General features: G+C 38.6%; 1 protein-coding gene across 1 annotated transcript; it reads left to right on the top strand.

Annotated features, from left to right (window-relative positions):
* Nucleotides 1-8580: 8580 nt before the first annotated feature.
* prpf3 (PRP3 pre-mRNA processing factor 3 homolog (yeast)) lies at nt 8581-24796 on the top strand. The gene is made up of 17 exons (XM_079895308.1): nt 8581-8781; nt 9518-9675; nt 11595-11725; nt 11926-12081; nt 12391-12477; nt 14686-14948; nt 15101-15219; nt 15320-15507; nt 15586-15752; nt 15942-16024; nt 16164-16307; nt 20435-20534; nt 20946-21059; nt 23233-23351; nt 23463-23540; nt 23648-23709; nt 24066-24796. Exons 2-17 carry the CDS (start codon nt 9531-9533, stop codon nt 24213-24215), a joined length of 2106 nt encoding a protein of 701 aa, XP_079751434.1. The 5' UTR covers nt 8581-8781; nt 9518-9530; the 3' UTR covers nt 24216-24796.
* The last annotated feature ends 630 nt before the right edge of the window (nt 24797-25426 follow it).

The following is a 25426-nucleotide window of genomic DNA, read 5'->3' as shown; positions in this document are numbered from 1 at the left end:
CCACTCAGACTTATGATCTCCTATACTCACATAATAACCTCTCCCATCTAAGTATGACCTGAACCATTTTAGGACTATCCCAGAAAGCCCCACCCAGTTTTCCAGCCTGTCGAGAAGTATGTTATGATCGACAGTGTCAAATGCAGCACTGAGGTCGAGTAGTACCAGCACTGATAATTTGCCTGAATCAGTATTAAAGCGAATATCGTTTATTATCTTTATGAGCGCTGTCTCTGTGCTGTGGTGCGGTCGGAAACCAGATTGAAAATTGTCAAAGTATCCATTCGAGCATAAGAATTTGTTCAGCTGATTGAAGACAACTTTTTCAATGATCTTGCCTATGAAAGGAAGATTTGAGATCGGTCTATAGTTGCTTAATAAGGTCTTTTCCAGATTGTTCTTTTTCAGGAGGGGCTTGACAACTGCAGTTTTCAGGGAGTTTGGAAAACTCCCAGAGAGAAGTGAGGCATTTACCACTTCTAGAAGATCTGCTTTTAAACTGTTTAACACACTTTTGAAAAATGATGTGGGAAGTGTATCAAGAGCGCAGGTTGATGTTTTAAGGTGCTGTACGGTTTCTTCCAAAATTTTACCATCAATTTCTTTGAAATCAGACATAGTAACTACTTTCTCAGGTGGTTTGATCTGTCTGACCCCAGGGCAATTCAAGGATGTGCTGATCACCTTTCTGATATTATTGATTTTCTCAGAGAAGAAAGAAGCAAACTCACTGCACTTGCTGTCTGAGAGCATTTCACTGGAAATCTGGCTTGGGGGGTTTGTCAGTCTCTCTACAGTAGCAAAAAGAGTGCGTGTGTTGTTTAAATTACTGTTTATAATATTTGAGAAGAAAGTCTGTCTAGCTTTGCCTAGTTCCATATTAAAAGCATGGATGCTGTCTTTGTTGATGTTATAATGGACTACAAGTTTAGTCTTCCGCCACATGTGCTCTGCTTTTCTGCATTGTCTTTTCATATTTTGCACTGCTGTTGAGTTTCTCCAAGGTGCTTTTTGTCTGCCACTCTTCTTCCTGACTTTAACAGGAGCAATATCATCAATTACACTTTTAACTTTTGAGTTAAAAGAATCAAGGAGAAAATCAACAGAGTCAGCAGATATGCTTGGTGTTAAGGATATAGCCTTCATAAATAGTACACTAGTGTTCTCATTTAAGCATCTCTTCTTGACAGACACAGATCTAGCTTCAGTGGCAGGAGTGTTTTTAAAACACTTTTGATTTCTTTCGCCATATTATTCTCTGCACTATCTATGTGGATGTTACAATCTCCAGCAATGGCAAAACAGTCAAACTCTGATGTAATTGTTGATAACAGTTCTGTAAAGTCCTCAGCAAAGGCTGGAGAGTATTTTGGAGGCCTGTAAATAATGATAAGTAAAATGCGTGGAGCACCTTTTAACACAATACCCAGATATTCGAAAGACAAGTAATTCCCAAATGATATTTGCTTACATTGATAGATATCTTTAAAAAGAGCAGCTAGACCCCCACCTCTCTTAACAGCTCTGCAGACACTCATAAAAGTAAAGTTAGGAGGGGCTGCTTCATTGAGGATTGTTGCACTGCAGCTGTCTTCTAGCCAGGTTTCATTTAGAAGCATAAAATCCAGGTTGTTTGTGGTTATTAAGTCGTTGACTAGAAGTGATTTATTTTTAAGTGAGCGGATGTTAAAGAGTGCTAACTTAACAGACTTACTTTTCCCCACAGCAATATTAGTTTGACGTGTAATAGGCACCAGATTAGATAGGTTTGCTGTACGGCTATTGAAGGCCTTAGACTTTCTATCTTGTAATAGAACAGCAATAGAGGAAGATACAGGCACACTGGGTTCCCGTTTGTTCTGTAAACATTTGAGAAAGTTACTGTTATCAAAACGGGGACCCGACACATATCACTGAGAGCTGGTATCAGTTGTTTTTGGTTCACCTCGAGCTGATGGAGGAGGGTGTGGGCCCTGGCGTTGTGGCAGAGGCCGAAGAGCTCTCACAGGAGGGGGAGGGCGAGCTGGGCCCGCAGGCTTTGATGGTGGTGCCTGTCGTTTTTTGTTTGGTATCTGGGGGCTTGCAGCAAAAGAGTGGGATAGTCTGGTTCCAGCATACACCAGTTCTTCCATTTTCTGTGAGAAGCAAAGGAGTGGAGTTGCTGGAGATAACGTGTCTGGTGAAAGGGGCTGTTGCTCTGGTGTTATCGGAGGCTGTGATATGCTGTCCTGGTTTCCCTGGCTGTTTTCCAGGAAGTCGTCCTTGGGTGCTGAATCTTGGAGCAGTTCTAATATGTCACAGTCTGTCTGTGGTGAGCTCTGTGGGCAGGGCTCAGCTGATATTGTGTCCGTGAGCAGAGGTTGTTGTGGCGGAATGGTGTTATCATGTCCATTTTGCTGTAGTGAAGTCCCGTGGTCATTCATACTGTGTCCAGGTGTGTGTGTGCCGTTCAGATTGAGTTGATTGGCACACACTGCAGAAGGATGATTGAGGGAGAAGTAGATATTGTCCTTTAACACTCTTGAACCAAGTTTGTTTGGGTGATGGCCATCCCGATGAAAAAGTTGTCTCTGACTCCAGAAAAGATTGAAATTGTCAATGAAGTTCACTCCTTTTATATTGCAGGTTTTTTGCAGCCATGTATTAAGCCCAAGCAACCGTGAAAACCTGTTTGTTCCTCTTGCTGGGAGAGGTCCACTGATGAATGTTTGAACTTTCAGACTTTCAAGTGTTTCAAAAAGTTCATTGAAATCCTTCTTAAGGAGTTCTGACTGCTCTTTATGAATATCATTCTTCCCCACATGAATGATGAGTCGATTTGCAGTCTTATGTTTCATCAGAATGTTCTGAAGTTCCTTGTTTACATCAGAAGTTGTTGCTTGTGGAAGGCAGCACATAGTTGTGTCCCTGCTGCTAATGTTTCTGATTATGGAGTCCCCCACTATCAGAGTCCTGGTCTCGGCTGCGCTCTGAGCTGAGTGCCGCTGTCTGCTCGACCTTGAGCGCCAGTTAGCATCAGTGTTAGCTACTGGCTGATTCAGTCTGTGTTCGATCACATTCATCACATTTGGGGATTCCTCATTTACATTCATTAGCACTTCAAATCTGTTCTCAAGATGTATAGGCGGTGGTTGGAGACCAGTGTTTGCAATCCTTGTCAGAGCTGTATCTGGGGTAGAGGATGCTACTGCGGCAATGTGTGATGCTCGTGACAATCTGATGTCTCGAGTGCCTTTGGGTCTCGCTCCCTGTTTGTGCCATTGATTAGTAAGTCGATCGGCTTGTTTCTCTACCTGTCGAGGAGCACTAGTTTCATGGGACTCACCGGTATGCTGAGGGTTTCCATGACGAAGCTTTGTTGTGTGCTCCGTCTGGTTTGGTGGTCCCGTAAGTAACTTTGTTTCAAGAACTGCAATCCTTTGTAAAAGTCTGTGGCAGTTGGTGCAGCAAGTAGATTCCTGAAGAGGCATTTTCTCTTATCCTTTAGGCAGTTGTGTTTTCCTTTCCCGGAATGTAAGCTGGTCGGGTAAAAGAATTCTCAGTTTTTGTAGTAATCCAAACTTTGTCGTATGAGCACTGTGCTGATTTGCTGAAGTTAAAATTAGGTGATAAAAGGAAATAAAATATAAAAAATATATATATGTAAAAAATGTAAAAGCGATAGAGCAAAGCGCGGAGCAGTAAGCAAGAGCGTCCGAACAGTAGCTGAGCAGGAAGTGTGAGCAGGAACAGTAGTGCATGTACATGCACTGTACATGTACTGTACATGATTAGCAGTACATGTTAATATTTGTGTGTATCCTCTTGCTAGAGAAGATCTATCCTCTGTAAGCTAGAGAAGATTAGCGTCATGTGCTAATAAGATTGTACCCTCTGTTTGTAAGACAGTAGAGAGAAGTTTTAGTGTTTTGTGATTGTGAAGTAACAAAGGAAGTCACAAAATGGTTGGAAGGAATGCTAGGCTGATTCCCACAACGGAGAAAGGTGGATTAGCTACCCCTTTATGGACAGACAATGAGTTTAAGTCTTTGTTAGGAGAATGCATGGACTCAATCGTGACTGAGGAAGTCAGATTGAATTTAACAAAGAAATTTGGCATTCACCCAGAAAAAGTATGGTCAAATGAAGATTGTAAAAAGATACTAGGAGCAAGTATTCGCAAGAACAATGTGAAAGCCATTATCTGTTGTCACAGAGAATTTAGCTTATCCATTGCACAAGAACAAGCTCAGTGTATTGCTAAGTTAAAGGAGAACTCCGGTCAATTTTAACATTGAGCTCATTTTTTTGTAAATTTGGAGTGCTGTCAGTACAGAGAACAACGACAAAAATCTGTGTTGCCTACATCGTGTTATCCTCTTTTTAAAATTTGCACCCTGTTGACTTAAATGGGGCAAGTTTTAAACCTGCTTTTAGCCTCTTATCCTTGATGTGTCATTACAAGTGCACCAGCCATGTGAGTGATTCCTTTCAGAGTGAACACGGTGAATCTGACTGCAGTAGATGTGAAAGATATGGATAAAAATTATGTTTATTCAGCCAGCGCAAATACCTGTATTTACTTCCCGTTTTCGGTCGAAGACCACAGTAGTCGATTGTTCTCCACTATTGCTTAGAACATAAAAATGCATTGCCTTACTTAGAATTAACATGGTCCAGTAGAACCCTGCAAAACAACTTGGACAGGTTAGCTACTTGGGAAAGAGACTCTGATGTCAAGGCAAGAGTAAAAATTGCAGCAGCATCCTTTAAGGTCAACACAGAGAATGAACAGAAACGTCCTAAGAGAGAGGGTAGCTGTAATTACTGTGGTAAACCTGGCCATTGGATGAATGAGTGTAGGAAAAGCAAAAAGAACTTTAAAAAAGTTAACAAGGTTACTCAGCTTCTGCTCAGCCTGCTTGCTATTCTGAAGCAGCCCCTCCCCTCCTCGTTAAACTCGTGGGGCAACTTGATACGGTGTTAACCATTTAGGCTGTGAGTGCTTAATTTCCCCAGAAACAACAACAAAGATGAAAGACTGATTTTTGTTTAATAGAACAAAAGGAAAGTGACTGTCTCCACCTTCCTTTGGGGAACCCTGGTTAAGTAGAGTCACAGTCTTAAATGTTATACCACAGAAATATTCCAGTCAGACCCCCATCCTCTATTATGATGTCTATTATGACTGATGTTTCACTGGAGAATGGAAATGTGGCAATTTTCTCACACTGTACAGTGTGCACACAACAGGGACAGAATAGGACACACAGACCAGTGCGGAGCCCATGGAAGAACCGAAGTGCAACAAGACTATTACTCGTAAGGACTTCACGGACCCTAATTGCATGGTTGTTTCTGTGTCAGCATGCAATTACAGATGAACAACACAGATCATGCTATGTGCCTGTAACTATCACACGTTACAAGAATGAACTTGCTATGTGCCTGTAACTTACACAAGTTACAAGAATGAACTTTTAAGTGTCTAAATTTGTATTTTTGTGAGAGTTTTTAAGAACTCTCAAACGGGGGACTGAAGAATAACATATTTTAAATCTATTTCAAATATGCTTCCATACATAACATCACGGTAAAGAATATTGTACTTAGCGTTTAAAGTTAAGATAATGATTCTGCTCAGAAAAGTTGCAATTGCTGTTTTCTCCTTATTGTCTTTAATGGCTCTTGGAGTCCCAGTTTCACTCAGAGCCACAGCCCAGACGTTGAATCGTTGGGCTTATTGGATTAGCACATATGCGTTTGAATGGTTATGCTGATTGGATTGAGACTGGTAACACGCTGGAGTCTGGGGCGGGTTCCTTAACCTGTATACTTAATTTGCATGCTTTGTTCAACCTCAATGTAAATCCCTCCCCCTAAATGTATATAAATTTGCAAGGCAACTGTCTTGAGTTAGACTTGGAAGAACACTACAGACGACACACAGTGAACATCCCAATAAATCACTTCTGCTTATCCCAACATCTCCTGGTCTTGCTTCGATGAAAGAAAACTTTCCAGCACGTTTGTAGAGTGTGTTTGTCGCCATGTCGTCGAGACGCTGTTATTTTCATCCCGGAGTCCAATCACCTTTGTTTGGCCTTGCAGGGACGCTGTACTTAGAGATCAATGGTTACAATTTATGAGCATGCGCATGCATCTCCACGTTATGGTAAGAGACGTGACCTTTCCGGGCAACGTGCGCTAAGCTGCTGTCGAATCACAACACAGGAACCGCTGGCGCAATCAGAACTCGTTACGTATTTCTGAAGGAGGGACTTCATAGAACAAGGAAGTCATCAGCCCGTTCTTAGGACAGTGAAAACAGCTAAATATATTGTGTGAAATATACTGTTTTTTTACACGCGAAACATGAACACATGTTATATTGCACACTGTAAACACAATCAAAGCTTCAAAAACACACGAAAAACGGGACCTTTAATGAAATTTAAAGGTATTAAAAAAGGTATTTTTAACATGTTGCAACCGTCCCTGGGTTGTGTTGCAACTGTCCCCTGGGTCGGGGTCAGTTGCAACATCTGGCTTCTTCCATTCAAATAAATACTGTGAACGATATGTCATATATAATCATCTTCAAATAAATACTGTGAACGATATGTCATATATAATCATCTTTAAATGGTATGGATAATTAGCAGACAGATGCAAGTTTAATATATACAAATTTGGTTGGTCTAGTCCAAATAATCTCTGAGTAACTCGGTCTCCCCTACTCGATTCTGACTGGCTGCAGGGTGTCCATTAAAAAGTGATAGAGGACACCTAGTAAATAAACCGTCAGGCGTAACCAGGGAAACCAAGTAATTGTTTGTAAAAACTTTAGATTTCGATTGTAAAACTAATTAAAATATAAACTAATGTTTTACAAATGTGTTATTTGGCAAGTGACCATGGTATAAGCGGGTTAATGCCCTTCGAGGTGTCCATTGTCAGGTATTAATGGACAACGGCGAGGCTCGTCGGGCATTAACCCTTACATGTAATATCATTTCAGAGGGCTTGTTAAACAGATCAAATCAAATATTTCATTTTCATAGCATGATAAAATACCGTTATTATATTGGGACGACAAGATGGATCATTGGGTAGCACTGAGCAAGAAGGTCCAACCGTTGGAGACATGCAGGCAGCACTAGTGAATTGTTGATACTTCATTAGTTTATTTAGTGTAAATTTAAGCAGTTTGATGAATGGATGGATGATATAGGCTACAGCATATCATATTGGTTCAGGTGTGTTTAATTGGGGTTGGAGAGCTAAACTCTGCAGGAACAGGATTGGACAAACCCTGGTACTTTTGGAGGTAAACATTTAAAATACACATTATTAGCAATTGTAATTGACCCTTCGCAGGGAGCTTGATTGACAGGCGATCTAACCAATCATAATCCGCCATCCGCCATTTTGTCCGACAAAGCAGTCAGGAGAGATAGCAGATTAACATGGGAGAATTTGAACTTGAAAAACGGAATGTACTGACGCCTTTCCGCGGTTAAAACAACATTCCTTCTTATGTTCATTCATGTTTATTTGATGCTATAAATTAACTAGAAGGAAGAGATGATCGGTTCACGAGCAGCTTTAACTGATGCTCTAGCGATCTGTCAGACACATTTAAGAGCCACAAAACGGTATGTATCGTTTAAATTTCTTTTAAAAAATGACCAAATTTGAAAGGTGAGACTTTGTTTAATATGTCTAATATCAAAAGTAACCTGGTCCGTCCTGTCTGTCAGCGTGTTGTCAGTCTCCTCTCTGCTCCGCGATGTATTTTTCACTGCGTGAGAACATGGTGTGGCGTGAGAGCAGCGTAGCTTGTCGGGCATAGCGACAGTAAGGGGGGCGGGTCTTTGCGAAGGGTCAATTGTGTCCTTAAAGCAACACTAAAGAACTTTTCCTCTTCGGTCCCCCTACAGGTTGTAAGCGGAATTGTCCATTACCACTGTCGTAAATAATTTAGCCTACAGCCTGTCACACTCGCGCTCGCTGTTTATCCAGCACCGACTTTAGAAGATGTCCACAGACAAGGTAGAATACGTTGCATGATTTTATGAAAGTATGATGTATTGCGACATCAGAAATGAAGAAAAACTAAATAATGACTATTGTAACGCTTTCCGTAAAGCAAGTCAAATTTGTAGTTTCTTATGTCTCATTCGAACTACAGAAACGCTACCTGATCTGGTGAACTTGCATAGTGTGGTTATAGCAGATATAGGGCTGCAAAGCAAATCCAGAAGTGCCTTTACCCTGTTACGACTTGATGAACCACTGATACGATTTTGGAAAAATTATTTTAAGGTAAAAAAAGTTCTTTAGTGTTGCTTTAAGAAAGTCTGTTTTCACTTTTTAGTAAACAAAAACTAAATTGTCATCAAAGAAATGTGTTTCCCTGTTTCCTGTGTTTGGTCATTAAAGGGTTAATAACGTTTATGATATCAGTATCAGTACATCATTTTAAGCAGGTTATGTTGAACAACAACGAAATTTTCCGCTCCAGGTCGACAGATGTCAGCAGCGTGCCCGGCGTCAATGTGTTTCCGGAGGAAACGTACACCAGCAACTTCCGTTTCCGTTTCGCCATTGGAAAACGTTCAGCGAACACTGTGGGAGAAGAGAAGTCTAGAAACATTTCAGTTCTTTTTCCTCTCCTTATTTACACAACTATCGGATTAATTTTATTTTAGTGATTTGGTGTGGAGGAAGAAAAGACGAGCATTTTAGATAACGAGGAAACTTGCCTGGTCGCTGTAAAACAGCTGAATAAAGTTAGAGGTAAGTGTTTGTTTTAAGGTTCGGTTCGTTTCGTTTGCTACCGACACCCTTCTTTAAAACATTACCATGGTAACTAACTTATAACTACTGGCATTTAATTATCGTTGATACAATTATAGCTGTTACTGTAATATAACGGCGGCAACTTGGTAACGTTACTTTTTTTGAGTGCTATCAATAACTGGACAGTATGATATTTTCTGCAATGCATTCGGTACTTTGGTCACATTCTGACAGATTTAGGTCTTAGTGAACTCTTGAGGCCAGTAACACAACACGATTGAACTGAATCTTGCGCAGCAAAACATTGATAATATTTGTTTCACTGATTCTAATAAGTAATGCATTTTCTTTATTGTATCGTCTTCGTTGTTGCTCTTAGAATTATACAAAAGCAAAAATCTGTAATGCGTGCACAAGTTGGAGATATTTATAAATTGAGACTAAATCAAACACCAAATACAAAACGTTGTTATACTGTTGTTCTGGCCCATTTATTATTGTGGTTTCAGTCATTTATTGAAATGTATTGATTTGTGGACTGAAAACACTCAAAGGAGGGACTAGTAAGCAGATTGTGATTTGAGACCGTAGATAATTGTGAACCATTATACATATCAGGTTGTTAAGGAAATAAACGATTAGACTTATCTATTAATGTAAAATATTAGCTGTTAAACTGAGAGTGGTCTGTGACATTAACATTAGTATTACATTTTGTTTGTTTGTCTATTAGATTTTCCTCCAGAATGTCTCTTCCCAAGCGTGAGGTTGATGAGCTGAGGCCATGGGTGGAACGCACAGTAAAGAAGGTCCTTGGTTTTTCTGAACCCACTGTGGTCACAGCAGCGTTACACTGTGTGGGAAAAGGCCTGGACAAGAGAAAAACCACAGGTAAGATGTTTGCCTTATATGTACTGATATAAGTTATTTCTGTACCTGCTATATCATATTACAATGAAATTACAGTTCTACTGTAGGAGTGAATGCCTGCGGAGATGGAAGAAACAAGTCTGTCACGCAAATTGGAAGTGTTTCTTCTGTCCTTGAGACAGTTTTTACTTCTGCAGCAAACCTAATGCTGGGCGTACACAGTGTGATTTTTGCTGTCGTAGGAGCTCGCAAGTGATTTTTTTTCTAGTTTGAGAAAGCGCACGTCAATCGTTTATGCTCATATGGTCGCACCTTGTATCGTGTGAGAGGAACTACGAGCTGAACCAACTACCTTACGAGCTCCTCCCAATAATTTTTAAACAGGTTAAAAAATGTGTGGAGTCTGGCTGAATTTGACCAGTGTACAGGGTCTCCTGGGTTCCCAGATCATACAACCACATCACATAGGCTTCTAGCACACACACACACACACACACACACACGCACACATAAAAACACTCTCTAGTTGTTTTTGTTGACCTTGCTGTTCTTTGCTATTCACCTAATCATTTGCACAGCATTCTTTTTTTTGTTTATTTTTCCATCTGAAGCTATAGCAACACCATTGAAAATATTCATGTTTTTAGCACCAAAGCTCAAGCGATTGCCACTGGCTTGCAATGTACAGGTACAGCCGTGCCGTATACAAACTGCTTTGACACGATTATCAGGTTAACCTGACTTGTATCATGTGCAAGGGCTCACAACAAGCTCCCGAGTGTGTAAACTCTTACTCGCACTGTGTACGCCAGGCTTAAGTTCAGCCTCCTTATAGCTACAATGCTTTAAAAAATAAGATCTCTATGGTATCTTAAAATTCATTGTGAATATGTAATTGTGCCTGATTGCTTGAAGCTTGTAAATGAGAGTGGTGAGGCTTATTACACACACAAAAGGGTGGAGTCTAGCATTCCAGAAAGTTCCTTTATATATTCATATCATGATGATTGATGTTACATTTTTAATGTGTAGGTTTGCCATTGAAACATAACATGATCTCACTCAGCTTCAATTTTTAAGTTTTCAATAAGCTTCAAATTTTTTTGCAATTTAAGTAGACTTATGCACTGACTAATAAAGAGATCCTTAATTTGCCTTTTTAAAATTTTTCATTATTTTGCTTTTAAACTTGTACAGATACAGTAAATGTCTGTTCACACCAAGGACGATAACTATAAGGATAACGATATAGTTATAAAAATCATTCTATATCACTACTATAACAGCACAGAGAAACAATATCGTTGGCATTACTTTAGAACGATTTTTCCAGCTGACAGCCAATCAGAATCTATTCTGCTTAGAACAAACAAAACAATGTCATCTGCTAGTTCTTGGTGTGAATGGGCCTTAAGTCGGGGTGTGTGGAAACAAGCTAGTATTTTTTGTAATAAAGATGTGATTAGAGACAAAACTATCCCATTTCAAAAATTTGTATAGGAAACATGATTGCTGTTTATTGATTGGCTTGACATGTCTTTACCTATCCCATCTAATTTTTTAACGTAACACCTTGTCTACACCAGACGTTAGCAGCGCGATGCGACAAAAGCAAACAGAACCCATTATAATCAGTGAAGCTGTCTACACTGGATGCAGCGCGACACAACAAATTCCCGACATTAAACTGATGCCTGTTCTATTTCTGAAGTACGCTCGCACTACTTCTTACACAAAGAACAAATGGATTTGTAGCGGTTGCTTTGTCACGTCCAGTGTAAACGACATCAATGCCATTTATGAAGAATTCACTGGTTTATGAAGAATTACTCATAATTTTAGAGCGAATTTTATTATGCGGCTGATATACTGTGGCACGGCAGTGATAATTCCTTGAGACTCTTCATTAATGAAGATCAATATCTCTCTTTTACTTTTAGACCAGCTAAGGCCGTTTCTTGATGATTCAGCAAGCAGCTTTGTTGAGCGTCTGTTTGAAGCTCTTGAGGAAAGCAAAAACTCCCGTGGCAATAAAGGAGCTGGAGAGAAGAACCGCAAAAGAGAGCTGAAGGTATAGAGTTTTCTGTGGCTCCAATGTCTGAGCAAGACGGAACATTTATTAAGGAAATTAAGTCTGTTCTGAATCAATTGAGTCACTGTTTTATGAAACTGACACTTAATATAAGGTAAAAGTTATAGTTAAGTAAGCTTTCTCTGACTATGTCTTGTCTTTTACATCTGTTTTATTTTTCCTCTCTGTCCTTTGTTTAGGAAGTGTTTGGAGATGAGGTGGAAGGAGTGAAGGATGGACACAGTGTGGATACAGGGGTAAAGAAGAAGAGAGTACCTCGCTTTGAGGAGGTGGACGAACCAGCTGTTTTACCTGGACCCCCTACAGAGAGTCCTGGCATGCTTACAAAGATGCAGGTAACACACACCATCAGTAAAAGAAGACACTAGACAGAGGTCTCTGATTGAGCACACACAGGATCACTTCAATAAAATGTTGACAATTTAATGAAATGAGTAATGGGATGAAGTGTGATCACTACAGTATTTAGAACATTTAATGACTTGTAAGTATTTGGGTGAAACAGATAATGCTTAGTGCTGCACAAGTATGAAAGTTCACAGCTTTTTTTTATTGAGGACACTACATAATTTCTCATAATTGAATAGTTTTTGATGGACTGCCTGTGTCAAGCATAAATACTATCTGTGATACTCTATTTTCAGATAAAGCAAATGATGGAAGCAGCCACACGGCAGATTGAGGAGAGAAAGAAACAGCTAAGTATTGTGGCTCCTGTGCCCTCTACACAGGTAATAAACAATACCAAACACTAATAAATGTGTACAGTAACAAAGCACTTATAAATCTTTTGCGAACTATTAGTTCACAGTTAATTCATAGTTTATAAACTGTAGTCTTTACTTTAAAGGCATACTATGTACGTTTTTTTGGATCAAAATATCCCAAAACCACTAGAACAATATTATATATTTTGTTGATTTGTGTACTTATATTATCCCAAATGTTTCTAAGAATGTTTAAATCCAGAGAAATAAGCAGTTTTAAACCAGGACACGGACCATCATACCTGCGTTTCCCTACATTTATTTTGTAGAAACCATTGAAACACCAAAGATGCTTGCTTTAATATATTATGTGTTTTATTAGACAGGTGAGCAACTGTGTATACATTTTTCGAAACCATTGAAACACCAAAGAAGCTTTAATATATTATGTATTTTATTAGAAAGGTGAGCAACTGTGTATACATTCATCGACAGAAACCTAATCATTGTTATACAGCTCAACACAGTTAGTCTTTTTGTTTAAATCTCGTTTTCTTGATTTACCGCGAGTACCATGTTTTATCATACCTAATATCGATCTAGCTCACTGCAGTGTGCAACAAGTGCCTCATATAGAAGCCGCCAAGCGAACGCACTGAGTAGCATTATAACAACTTTCAACACTCTCAAATGTATCTAATATGATAAAACGGTGCTGCATTAGCCCAGATACGCATGACCGGAAGAAGCTTAAGTGTCTGCGGTGTAATAAAAGCTCCACTGCTCCCAAGCCGAGTGTCATGCTTTTCTCTCATTAGCAATTGCTCCAGCGGCCTCATTTCTCTCCAACGGCTTTTGTAAAGTTAATACATCTTTAATACATTACCGATCATCCATGAATTTGATTTCTGCCCGAGTGCCGTCGTATTCTCCACCGGCTGTAGAGGTGAAGACGACAACTCCCATGATTCCACAAAATCAAGGCGGTGTCATCAAGCCTTGCCTTTGTTTTGAATAAACAACCTCTAGTGGTGAAAAATTACCTAGTGTGGCTTTAATACATCAATAGGCTATATACAAATAGAGTTCTTCATTCATCTTCACTTTAATTATTAAATTATTATTGTTTAATTAGCTCATATTTCAAGTTAGATAATGGTGCATTAACAAATGATTACCCATACAAGTGATGTACAGTATTTTAAACCAGTAGTAAAGGAGCTGGTAATGTTTATTAGGAGTAAATACTTCTCACTTTAGATTAGGTCATGGAAAATACAAAATTGCTATTAAATAAGGACTGTTTTTCTGTGCCGTTATCGTTATAGATGTGGTGTGCACTCTGTTATTCTTTTATGTCTAATATTTAAGCATTTTTCCATAATCGGGTATCGTTTTTGGAATATCGGATTCACCGATCCGATAGATGTCGCCATCTTGTTGTCTGTGCTTATCATTAGTCTCATAAAGTCGCATTCATAGTCCCGTTCACTCACCAGGTTGAGGCTCAGGAATGCTCCAGCTTAGCCACCATATGTAACTTTTAACAAGATCGACTCTTTTAAAACGCCCTAGATTAGAGGTCGAGCGATAGTGGATTTTACCGATAACAATAACCAGGTTGGACCGCACTGGACAATAACCGATAGTTTTCAAAATGATACTGAATGAAAACAAACAAAACACTCCAAGTAAACACAGTGAAAAACTGACACAATCAATGAACTTACTATTTGTATGTAGCCTATTAATATATTAACAATGTAAAGACCACAATTTATAAAATATGAATTTACCAATAGTTTGCAAATGATTTAGAAGTACTTAATTACTGTATACTTATAAAGTGTTACTGACTTTTTGTGAAGGGGTATAAATATAATTACTATGTTCCAATGAGTGTGTGTTCCTTTTGTTTAATTTGAGTGATTTTAACTTCTGCTTTAAAAATAAGCAATCAGCAATTATACATTTTTAATAATTAATAACTATTGGGTTTTTTTTGTTTCATCCTGCTAATCAATTTATTGAAGACAATTGATACATTAATCAATAACCAAAACAATCAAGTGTAGCCCTAAACTCCAATGTTTATAATAAATGTCATGTTATTACTGGTACAGAGTAGCAATGTTGTTATCTCTTATGTTATTTTTTTGTCCCTAATTGCCTGTCATTCTTTGTAATCTAAGCTTTAAAAATGGATACCAAATTTTGTTCTTTCTCCTATAGCCCAGAATGGTTCAATCTCAGACGGACCCTAGTGCTACACGTTCCAACCTCCCAGCGGGGGGTGCCACCCAGTCCATCGCTCCCTCTCAGGCTGCTAACTTCATGAATGACGCTATAGAGAAAGCCCGCAAGGCAGCTGAGCTGCAGGCCAAGATCCAATCCACACTGGCCATGAAACCAGGGATTCTGGGTGCTTTGGGCAACACAGGGCCACATAACCTGGTAGCCCTGGCCAACCTGCACGCCATGGGCATTGCACCACCGTGAGTGTTTTAAACATGTTGAAATGTCTTTTTTGTACATAAAGAATATTGGGAACAGGCATCATGTATCCTAGAAACATTTTTATTAAATTGCAATGTGTTTTCATGTTAAGGAGGAATTTATTCGCTTAAGTTCTCATATTTGCTTATAGTAAAGTGGAGCCTCGTGAGATTACAAAGCCAACTCCCCTCATTTTGGATGAGCTCGGGCGAACTGTTGATGCCAGTGGGAAAGAAGTTGAGCTCACACATCGTATGCCCACTCTAAAAGGTACCACACACTGCTACAGAAATATGAATCTCTCACATTTTGTTGTTTTGAAATCTATTTTTCCTAATGTTCTGTTTTATTTTTTTCCCTCTGTCTCTAGCAAACATCAGAGCGGTGAAGAGGGAACAGTTTCGGCAGCAGTTAAAGGAAAAACCCAGCGATGACCTGGAATCCACGTCTTACTTCGACTCACGTGTGGCCCTTACTCCTGCACAGAGAGCCAAGAAAGGCTTTAGGTTCCATGAACAGGGGCGCTTTGAGAAGATCGCCCAGCGCATTCGCACCAAGGTGGGCAACAGCATCGAAATAGATAAAAAATTTGACTTTGCTCAATAGCTGAGAAATAATATTATCTCCTGTCCTCAGGCTCAGCTGGAGAAGCTACAGATGGAGATTGCTCAGGCTGCCAAGAAGACAGGCATACAGGCCTCCACTAAACTTGCTCTTATTGCCCCCAAGAAAGAGATGGGAGAGGGGGAGATTCCTCGTATAGAGTGGTGGGACTCCTACATCTTGCCTTCCCACATAGAATTGTAAGAGTCAATAGCTTTCAAATCTGCTACAGACAATTATAAAATATACAAGACTGGTTCAGGAAAAAAAATTGTGCCGTTCCAAAGTCGTATTGACATTGTGAAGAATTAAGGCTGTCTTTTCCATATAATCTGGCAGTCATGCAGTTCCTTTTGATAACTGAGTGAAAGTTCTGTTCTTTTTCTCAGATCTGCTTGTACAAATTTAGATGAGGTGGAACTGCATGGAGTCACCAACCTACTTGAACACCCTATTCAGATGGCCCCTCCAGGTATCCATGCATGCATTAAACATCAAAACCCTCTGCAGACAGAAACTGGTTGAATTTCAAAAGACCCATTGATCCAAATATATGGTCTAATCTTTTATGTTTCTATTTCTGTCTTTGTCTTTTTGCTTCTCTTTCTCAGTGGATACAGATAAGCCAGTGACTCTGGGTGTGTATTTGACTAAGAAAGAACAAAAGAAGTTGAGGAGACAAACACGTAGAGAAGGCCAGAAAGAGGTGCAGGAAAAGGTCCGATTGGGTCTTATGCCTCCACCGGAACCCAAAGGTACATCACCAGCCAGGTTTAAATGTTTAAATGTCAAACAACCAGCCAACGGTTTGGGCACACCTGCTCATTCTTAATTACTATTATTTTTCAATTAAAGGTGTAACGCAGTTCGTTGTTATGGGAAGAAGGAGGGTGGAACATTTAAAGCAGGGGTCGGCAATAGGCGATATTTTCAATATTTGCAATATTTTCTGGCCCGCCGGATTATTTTGGAAGTCCGTTTTTTTTTTTTATCAGCCTATTTTTATTTTACAATAACGGTTTACAAATAGGCCCTGTGTATCATTCGTTACTTATTATTTATTCGGGTATAACACACCAGAGCATGTGAGCGGAGTGGAGCGGGAGCGGGCGGATCTTGGACAGAGCGCAGAGCGGCATTTTTAAAAGGACGGAGCGTCGCCTTATTTCCTGCTCCAATTTCACTCCAATTTCGCTCAGCTCACACCACGAGTCTGAAGCATGCTCAGTCAAACCTAAACCAGGATCCATCTGTCTTGCACAGTCATCAACAGTAGACTATTTTCAGTCAAAACTCGGCTCAATAATGGAGTTCAAAAAGTAGGCTACTTCAAAAAGGAAAATGAGAAGTCATACAGGTCAGGTGTACTATTATTATAACTAACTAACAATGATAATGTGGTACAAGAAAACGAATGTGGAGACATCGTTTCAGTCAGCAAAGATTCATTTTGGAATCTCAAAAGACACATCTCTCGAAAACATGATCGTGAGCTACGCGAACACTCTGGGAAGAAAACAAAAGGTTTGCAAATTGAATACGGTAACTTGTAACAAAGTGTAAATTAAATATAGCTTAATATTCAAACAAATTCGTTGTTTCATTCAAGTAGACCTAATGGTTCGTTTTATTTAGCCGAATTTGTGTCGTCCGTAATAATATTTATATTATTAGGCCCATTTATTCGTTTAATTTTACAGCAGTTTGTGTGTATGGAAGCCAATTTAAATTTTAATCGTGCGCGTTGCGCAAAAGTTCACTTATCAAAATTCTGGCCTTATAGTTCATTTACTTTAAAAAATGTATGTATATTTTTGTTTATATCATTTTTATTTATATTAATAGGCCCATTTATTCGTTTAATTTTACAGGACTTTTTGTGTAGGCTATATTCCTTCTGTAATTTGAAATAAAACATTTCTATTTGAAAAATGTTGTTGTTACTCATTAGTTCTTTAGGAGGTAAAGCTAAAAGTGATATACATGTAGATTTTTTTCCTTTTTTGGAGCGAGCGGGGGGCGATTTGAGTGGAGCGCGAAGCAAACCTCGTTGAGCGCTGAGCGATAATGAGTGGAGTGGCCTGATGTAGCTTTGAGCGGGGAGGCGGAGGGGTGAACAGTTCCGTGAGCGATGAGCGGAGATTCTCACCGCTCCACTCCGCTCACATGCTCTGTAACACACTGATAAATAGTATGTATTACCTGATAAAAAATATTTGCACTAAATGCTGCACAAAACTCTACCACTACTTGAGAAAAGCCGTAGCCGCGCGGCGATTTCACCGCCGCATACTGTGTGAAACGCCCATAGGGAATCATGCGGCGCGGGATTACATTTTAAAGTATAAAGATGGTAGCGATCGGAACTCTGGTGTACCTGTCCTATACTTTGGACGGAGCGGGCGGTCTGACTGACAATAGCCCACTCCCGACATCTTTTGCAGCGTATCCGCACTTCATTCTGACCACCTGTACACCTAGCTCTGAGGAGCTGTTTGGTACTGAAACCATTGTCAGTCAACAACATTCTTTTTTTACAAGGATGTTTGAAATAGTTTAGCAGAAAAACTTCATTTGTCAGTAGGGCAATATGGTTTTCGTTTATGTTGCTTAGAAATTTGAGTGATAGGCTTTGTCCTATTTAATTTGTTATTTATATTTCATTATTTTGTTCTGTGACATTTTTTTCTCTGCTGACAGTAGGCTACAATGTTAAAATAATATTTTATATTGACACGAACACAATTTTTGTATAGCATTTATAATTGTTATAGGCTACTTAATCTCTCTCTTTCCGTTAGAGACATTTGAATGTGAGATTCTGGAAACGAGATCTAAATTTTGCGGACCCGTCAGGTCGGGAAATAAAGCGGGTGAACACAGAGTGTATTTTAAGTGGTTGCTGAATAGAACCTTGTGGGAGCGGGATGAAAAAAAAAACAGTACCGCGCAGACCTCCTTAAACCTTAGGTGTGTGGTGTGGCGCAATGGATAAGACACATGCCTTTGGTGTGAGAGACCCGGGTTCGAATCCACTGTGAGACACCAATGTGTCCCTGAGCAAGACACTTAACCCCTAGTTGCTCCAGAGGCGTGCGACCTCTGACATATATAGCAATTGTAAGTCGCTTTGGATAAAAGCGTCAGCTAAATGAATAAATGTAAATGTAAATGTAAATGTGTGTATGTGTGTGTCCCGAATAAATAATAATAAAAAAAGGAATAAAGTTCAAAAGTCGGACTGTAAGCGAATGAGGCATGATTGCTATTCACACCTTTATTAAAATGGCTGTAATATGTTACCACAATAGTACTTGATCTGTTTAAAATGATTTCATTGATATATGCAATGTAGACGTTAAGAGCATACATTAAGAGTATTTAATTTGTATCCATTGGCCAGCTGGCCCGCCATCTACTGGCTAAAAAAAAAAATTGGCCCGCGGCCAAAGTTACTTGCCGACCCCTGATTTAAAGACTTTAATGACATAAAATATATCAACAACAAAACGAAAGTAAAAGAAAGCAGCCCCTCACGGACGACTGCTGTCACATAATAAAACATAAAAACCACAACACAAGTCCAGGCCTGTCCTCTCTCACTCTTCACTGTCGTCGCTCCTCCTTTATGCCTCCGCAAGAGATACAAGACCGGTGCGTCTCGCAGGTGTCGCTCATCATTAATCACGCCACCGACCTTGCGCCGCTTTCTCACGGCCCTCGGTCTCGTCCTGCTCGCCACAAAAGGTTTTTCACATCATAATTTATGAACACTTGGGTTTATATTCAGGATTTGTACAGTCATGAAAAACTTGGAAAAGTCATGTAATTTTAAAATGCCAATTTCCAGGCTTTGAAAAGTCATAGAAATTTGTTTCACAAAAATCTGTATAATAGAATAGCCTATATGTTTAATTAGGGCCTGAATGTCAGCGCGGGTATTGCGCATAGATTTGCTCATTCCCATATGCTACACTCTTATAATGTGGGAAATTCACTATAACTTGTTGGTTAGATCAATAAATGAATCCACATTTTCAGAATATCTTGCCAAATCAGTAATTTAAAACAGCGTCTGATTCAGCAGTACCACGTCGTCTCTCTCTCTATCTGATGCAAAAATGTCTTCACATTTTAGCCCACTGTGTCAGCACTACATGCGAGCTGCACGCTGCGATTTTAGTGTTTCATTTTCATGTCTTTTGAAGTCTTTCCAATTTAAACATTCAAGCGATTTTACACCATTATGTACTCGCGCACTCTCTGAGAGACGGTTTTCTGTGCACTCTCAGCCAAAGCGCATACACACAAAGCGGCCTCGCAAACAACTCGAGTTCTGTCAAATTGAGTTCTTTTTCGTGGCTTCTTGCGCTTAAATGGCCAAATACTGTGTCTTGGGGAGTATCCCCATACACCACGTTGGTTATGTCTTAAGTAAACAGTTGAGAATCAGTATATTGGATCAGTACATTCGCCCCACATGACCGCAGCCTAATACCCTACTCATCATTAAAATGAAAACATCCTTCATATCAGAGTCACCGAAGGGAATTCCCCCCATGTTTGTGATGCTATGTTCCCTGCATCTGGCACAGTCGAAGCTTGTACTTACTTATTATTAAAACAAATAGTATTAATAGTCATTCATTTTAGTTAAGATATACTATGATAAATTTTAATATGGATTTTTATTCTTATTTTACATGTATGCATAGACTTTCATGGAACATTAGGTCATGAATATTGCCTCAAAAGTCATGAATTTATTGGTAAAAATGTGTATGAACCCGGTATATTTTAGCTTCTACAAAGTAGCCACTAGATTATAGCTCTGTACTTTTCTCTGTGTATGCAATCTTCATGTGTCTATGTTTGTGTGCAGTGCGGATCTCTAATCTGATGAGGGTTTTGGGGACTGAAGCTGTGCAGGACCCCACTAAAGTGGAGGCTCATGTTAGAGCACAAATGGCCAAGAGGCAGAAGTGAGTGGTTTCACAAGCACAAAGGATTGGTATCAAAACCAATAGTACCGTATTTTCCAGAAAAGAAGCCCCACCTGGTCAAAATGGCACATTTACAATCATTATAAACATGTATTTTAGTTCCCCTCACTCCACAACAAATCCTTTAAATTGAATTGTATTAAGAACAGGAATGAAAGTATACAACAAACAAATTAAGTGCGCTATACAAACAAACTTGAGCATTTCTCTCATCCGGCATGAATCCAAATGTGTGCGCTTTTTGCATTTTGCATACTTTGCTTTGGAAAATAAGTTGTAAAATGTTTTAGATTATTTAAAAAATTAATTTCTTTACTTTTTTTTACCTTTATTACTTTTGTTGTTTCATGTTTGATTTGCATAGAGTGATGTTTTATTGTGTATGTTCAGGGCCCATGAGGAGGCAAATGCAGCACGCAAACTCACGACAGAACAAAGGAAAGAGAAGAAGGTGAAGAAACTTAAGGAGGATTTGAGTCATGGGGTTCACATTGCTGTTTACAGGTACAAAACGACTAATCAGCTAAAATCTTGCATTCAGATTTGATATTTGTCCTGTAGGGGTGGAGCCGAACCCGAATACGGTTTTCGGAAAGGCACAAATAATGTGTTTTTTACGAATACTTATTTCGAACAAATACTTAAAAAAAAAATTGTATTCGGGAACAAGAAAAACTTTATATCAAAAAGCGGCGTTTCCTCCGGCTGTAAATCCACTTGTTGATAAGAAAGGAGGAAATGACACGGAAATATTTTGGATTAGGCTAATGTCACGTTGCCATAAGGGGTCGTTCACATAGCGCGTTTTTTGCGCGTGCAGATTTCAAATGTAGGCGCGCGGCAAGCGTGCTTATAATAATAGAAGCGAAAGGCGCGCTCGTTTTTCCAGGCGCGCCTATGTTGGTTGCATAGCAACGACAGACGCGGTGCGAACTGCGCTCTTCATGATGACGAGGAAGTATCAGCAAAGAATTAATTGATTTCTAGCCCTTGCATTAGCTTTAGATATATTTATGGACATGAGAAATGAAATAAAAAGCCGTCATCATGTCATTAATATCAGTCCATCAGAAAAGCTGTTCTAGGCTTATTCTTGGCTGGATAACTCTTAGCAGGTTTAAAAAGCCCTTTTAAAATTAAATATGAATGCAGTTTTGGATTAAATAAAAGTACAGCCAAGTCAAATAAAACACGTTTTATCTCCTGTATTTGGTAACACTACAATAAGATACCATTCATTAACATTACTTAATGCGCATCTAACATCAACACATTGAGGGAACAATATATTTTTACAACATTAATTAATGTTTGTGAATGTTATTTAATACAAACACTTGATTGGTCATGTTTGTTCACTTCAGTCATTGTGCATTAAATAATGTTAACATAAATAATGTTAACTTTTGATTTTAAAAATGTATTCTTAAATGAACCCCAAGGAGAATAATTGTGACAGAATAATATGACTATTGTTTATTGTTAGGTCATTTTATCTAATGTTATCTAACAAATTGAATCTTATTGTAAAGTGTTTTTAATACTACAGTTTCCATCTTTGTAACCGTGATATACACTTTAATATATGTACATTTAATCTAAATTAAGCTTTGGTACCGAAACTGGTACAGAGAACCGAGGATTTTCACTGGTATTGGTACCGAATACTGAAATTTTGGTACCGTGACAACACTAGTAGCTCTGTTAGCTCTGTAATTTAGACAATAGGCTGTTGACAGAGTAACGTTAACATTGGTAATGGCTGTTATGTTATTTTCTTTTCAATGACATTCCTTGTTACATGTTCATTGCTGGATTTAAGGAAAAACATCAACCAATATTGCATATCCATAATTATTATAATGGATATAATTAAAGAATACTTACACTATAACGTAAATTAGAAGTGTAACGCAAAAAAAATGGATTTTTACACCTATTTTGAATTTTACTCGAATACAAATACAAATACAAATACTTTTCCCCCCTCAACAAATACAAATACAGATACAAATACCGGCTGCTTTGCACACCCCTATTGTCCTGTAACACGCACTGAATAAATCGTAGATTAAACAGTTTGATTTCAGGGTCTTGTCAGCTTGCAGAGTTCTGCTTTAGAGAACAAAATCTCCCACAGTGTTTCCAACACCAGTGTTCTACAGCCACGCTGCATCCTGCTAATCCACAGCTCCACAAAGCTGCATTCTGAATTGAATGTGAATAGAGAAGCCCACAATTCAGAATAATAGTAGTCATCAAAAAAATTAAATGATGCAACTGTATGAGAATTAGTCAATTGCCAAATATATTAAACTATCGAAAAACAATTAGCCACTAGATTTCAACTGGATATTCCTACTCTTGGTATTCTCTTGTCTCAACCAACTTTGTGTGATGTACCCTGGATAGTAGTTAAGGAGGACACTAGTTGGTTAGTTTTACTTTACTGTCCAGTTATTAATATGGTGCTACCTGACTTAGACCTATTATATCACAGTCCAAATTTGTTCTGTTGCGTCACATTCTATACAGATTTTTTTCTGTTTGCTCTCATGATTTCAGCTTTGTCAACTTAATTGCATTGTTCTTGCTGCTTGCACACAACAACATACATATAGCATGGCCAGTTTATATCCTGTTATTTACTCAAGTGGTTTATCTGCTTTGCCTGCAGAATCCGAAATCTGTATAACCCAGCCAAGAAGTTTAAGGTGGAGGCCAATGCAAACCAACTGTACCTTACTGGCACTGTAGTACTGCACAGAGACCTCAACATCGTAGTAGTGGAGGGAGGTTGGTGAATGTGATATGGGAATCTCTATAAATTATTATCTTCACAGATGTTTTTAAATGATTTTTTTCAGGATCATTATTTATCTTTAATCGACTTCTTCCTCCCTATAGGACCCAAGTCACAGAAGAAGTTTAAACGACTGATGTTGAGTAGGATTAAATGGGATGAGCCAAATTCCAAGAGAGATGGTAAGGGGAAATAGGAGTGATTGAAGGCTAAACATTTATGATCAGTCTTTTGAGCTGTGATTTGGAGCTAACCTTTGACCTTTCATGCTTTTTCTTTTTTTTTTTAGAACCTCAAGATTCAGATGATGAGGGTTCCAGGAAGAATAATAAATGCACCTTGGTTTGGGAGGTAAATGCATACCCGTTTCATATAATTAAATGAATCATTTACTGAAAATTATGCATTACTTTCATTACTCACCATTTGTAATAGAAATAAAAAATCTATTTTTGCTGTTTCATTCAAGCCAATTCACCTTTATTTATATAACGCTTCATACAATATAGATCGTTTCTAAGCAGCTTTACAGCAATAAATGGCAAAATAATGATCAATAATGTTGTTGACCATTTCATGGTTTTTACTGCGGTAGACATTGTGATATGAAGTAATTCAAAGTAAATATGTTTTTCTTTATTCTTATTTTTCTTTTCTTTTTCTTATTAATCCTTTGTGTTCTTAAATATATACATTTTATTCCTCAGGGTACAGCCAAGGAACGTAGCTATGGGGAGGTTAAGTTTAAGCAGTGTCCAACGGAAAACATGGCTAGGGAACATTTTAAGAAGCATGGCACCGAACATTACTGGGACTTGGCTCTGAGTCAGAGTGTTCTGGAGACAACTGACGACTGAGATATAGACTGAACTCTGAAGAACAACAACAACAGAGGACAGTGGCATGTGGACCTTACACCCTTTTTTTTTTTTTTTTTTTTAGAGAGAGAGAGAGGTGGAATTGACTGTGGCAGAGATAAAGATGTATATGTAAATATAGTTTGAGTGTGTAAGAGGATGATTGACTTTTGCATACCTGCAATATAGGTGTAAAACAATGCAAGGCTTAAGAAATGAGCTAGGATGTTAACCCTTATGTGTATTGCTGCAGAACTTCACAGTGGTGGCAGCTTAAACAAGGGTGGACACTGGTTTTGTATCTCTTGTAACAGTTTTATAGTGTAGGCTGTTCAGTCTGTGATCTCATGTGTGATTTCTACCTTGGATCCATCTGGTTTGAGTGCTGCATCATGTGCTCTCACCATTTTGATGCAGTATTTTCAGTAAGTAAGCCTCACTCCTGAAATAAGTTAATTCTTACTGTGTAGTTTGTTACTGATTGGACAGACATTTTTGAGAGCAGATACAAGAGTATTGGTTTCACTATAACACAAAAGTGTTGATTTTAGTATGGCTGAAGAATGGAGAAGGATTTTTATTTTGGTTCACCTATTCAAATGTCCAATAGAAAGTGACAGAACACATGGCTGCTTACGTTCATGGCACATTTATTTTTCATACTCTCATCCCCCCATTTCATGTCAAGAAATCACATGCAAAAAGTGCAACCAACCAAATGCTGATCATTAAAGCTTGGGCAAAAAAAGAAAAAGAAAGTTCTTGTTTGTTTGTTTGTTTGTTTGTTTGTTGAGAAAGTTTTACTTAATTTTAAGATATATATATAACGTAATTTCAACTAATTTAAAAGACATTGACTTTATTAAAGAATACCACCATGGCTATTTCTAGTGCCAAAACTTCACATCTCCAGTTGCTATACTTGATAAATGCTTCTGATATGCTCCCAAAGATGCAGTGGTGGTACAACAGTATTTGGACCAGGCATTCTTTCTTCACCAAAACTGTGTTCCACTTGGAGATTTAATGGTATGATGCTTATAGCTACCTTAACCCTCCTTTTACCCTCAAATCTACCAACATTTTTTACCCACTGGGGTCAATTTTACCCCAGCAATTTAAACACCCAGAATGTGATTTTTATTTGTATTTTTTCAAAGGTTTAAGTCAGGTACTTTGTTTAGTTTGTTTACCACCAACCCCCTAACCCC

This window comes from Squalius cephalus, assembly GCF_949319135.1.
Source record: "Squalius cephalus genome assembly, chromosome: 15".
NCBI classification, from domain to species: domain Eukaryota; kingdom Metazoa; phylum Chordata; class Actinopteri; order Cypriniformes; family Leuciscidae; genus Squalius; species Squalius cephalus.
This window is presented reverse-complemented; position numbering and strand designations above follow the sequence as displayed.

Excerpts from the sequence above, each read along its gene's own strand:
- prpf3 (XM_079895308.1), top strand. The coding sequence starts at position 9,531 with ATGTCTCTTCCCAAGCGTGAGGTTGATGAGCTGAGGCCATGGGTGGAA. Across the intron at positions 16,308-20,434 it reads GCCTCCACCGGAACCCAAAG|TGCGGATCTCTAATCTGATG; the intron begins GTACATCACCAG and ends GTTTGTGTGCAG. Across the intron at positions 23,352-23,462 it reads CATCGTAGTAGTGGAGGGAG|GACCCAAGTCACAGAAGAAG; the intron begins GTTGGTGAATGT and ends TCCTCCCTATAG.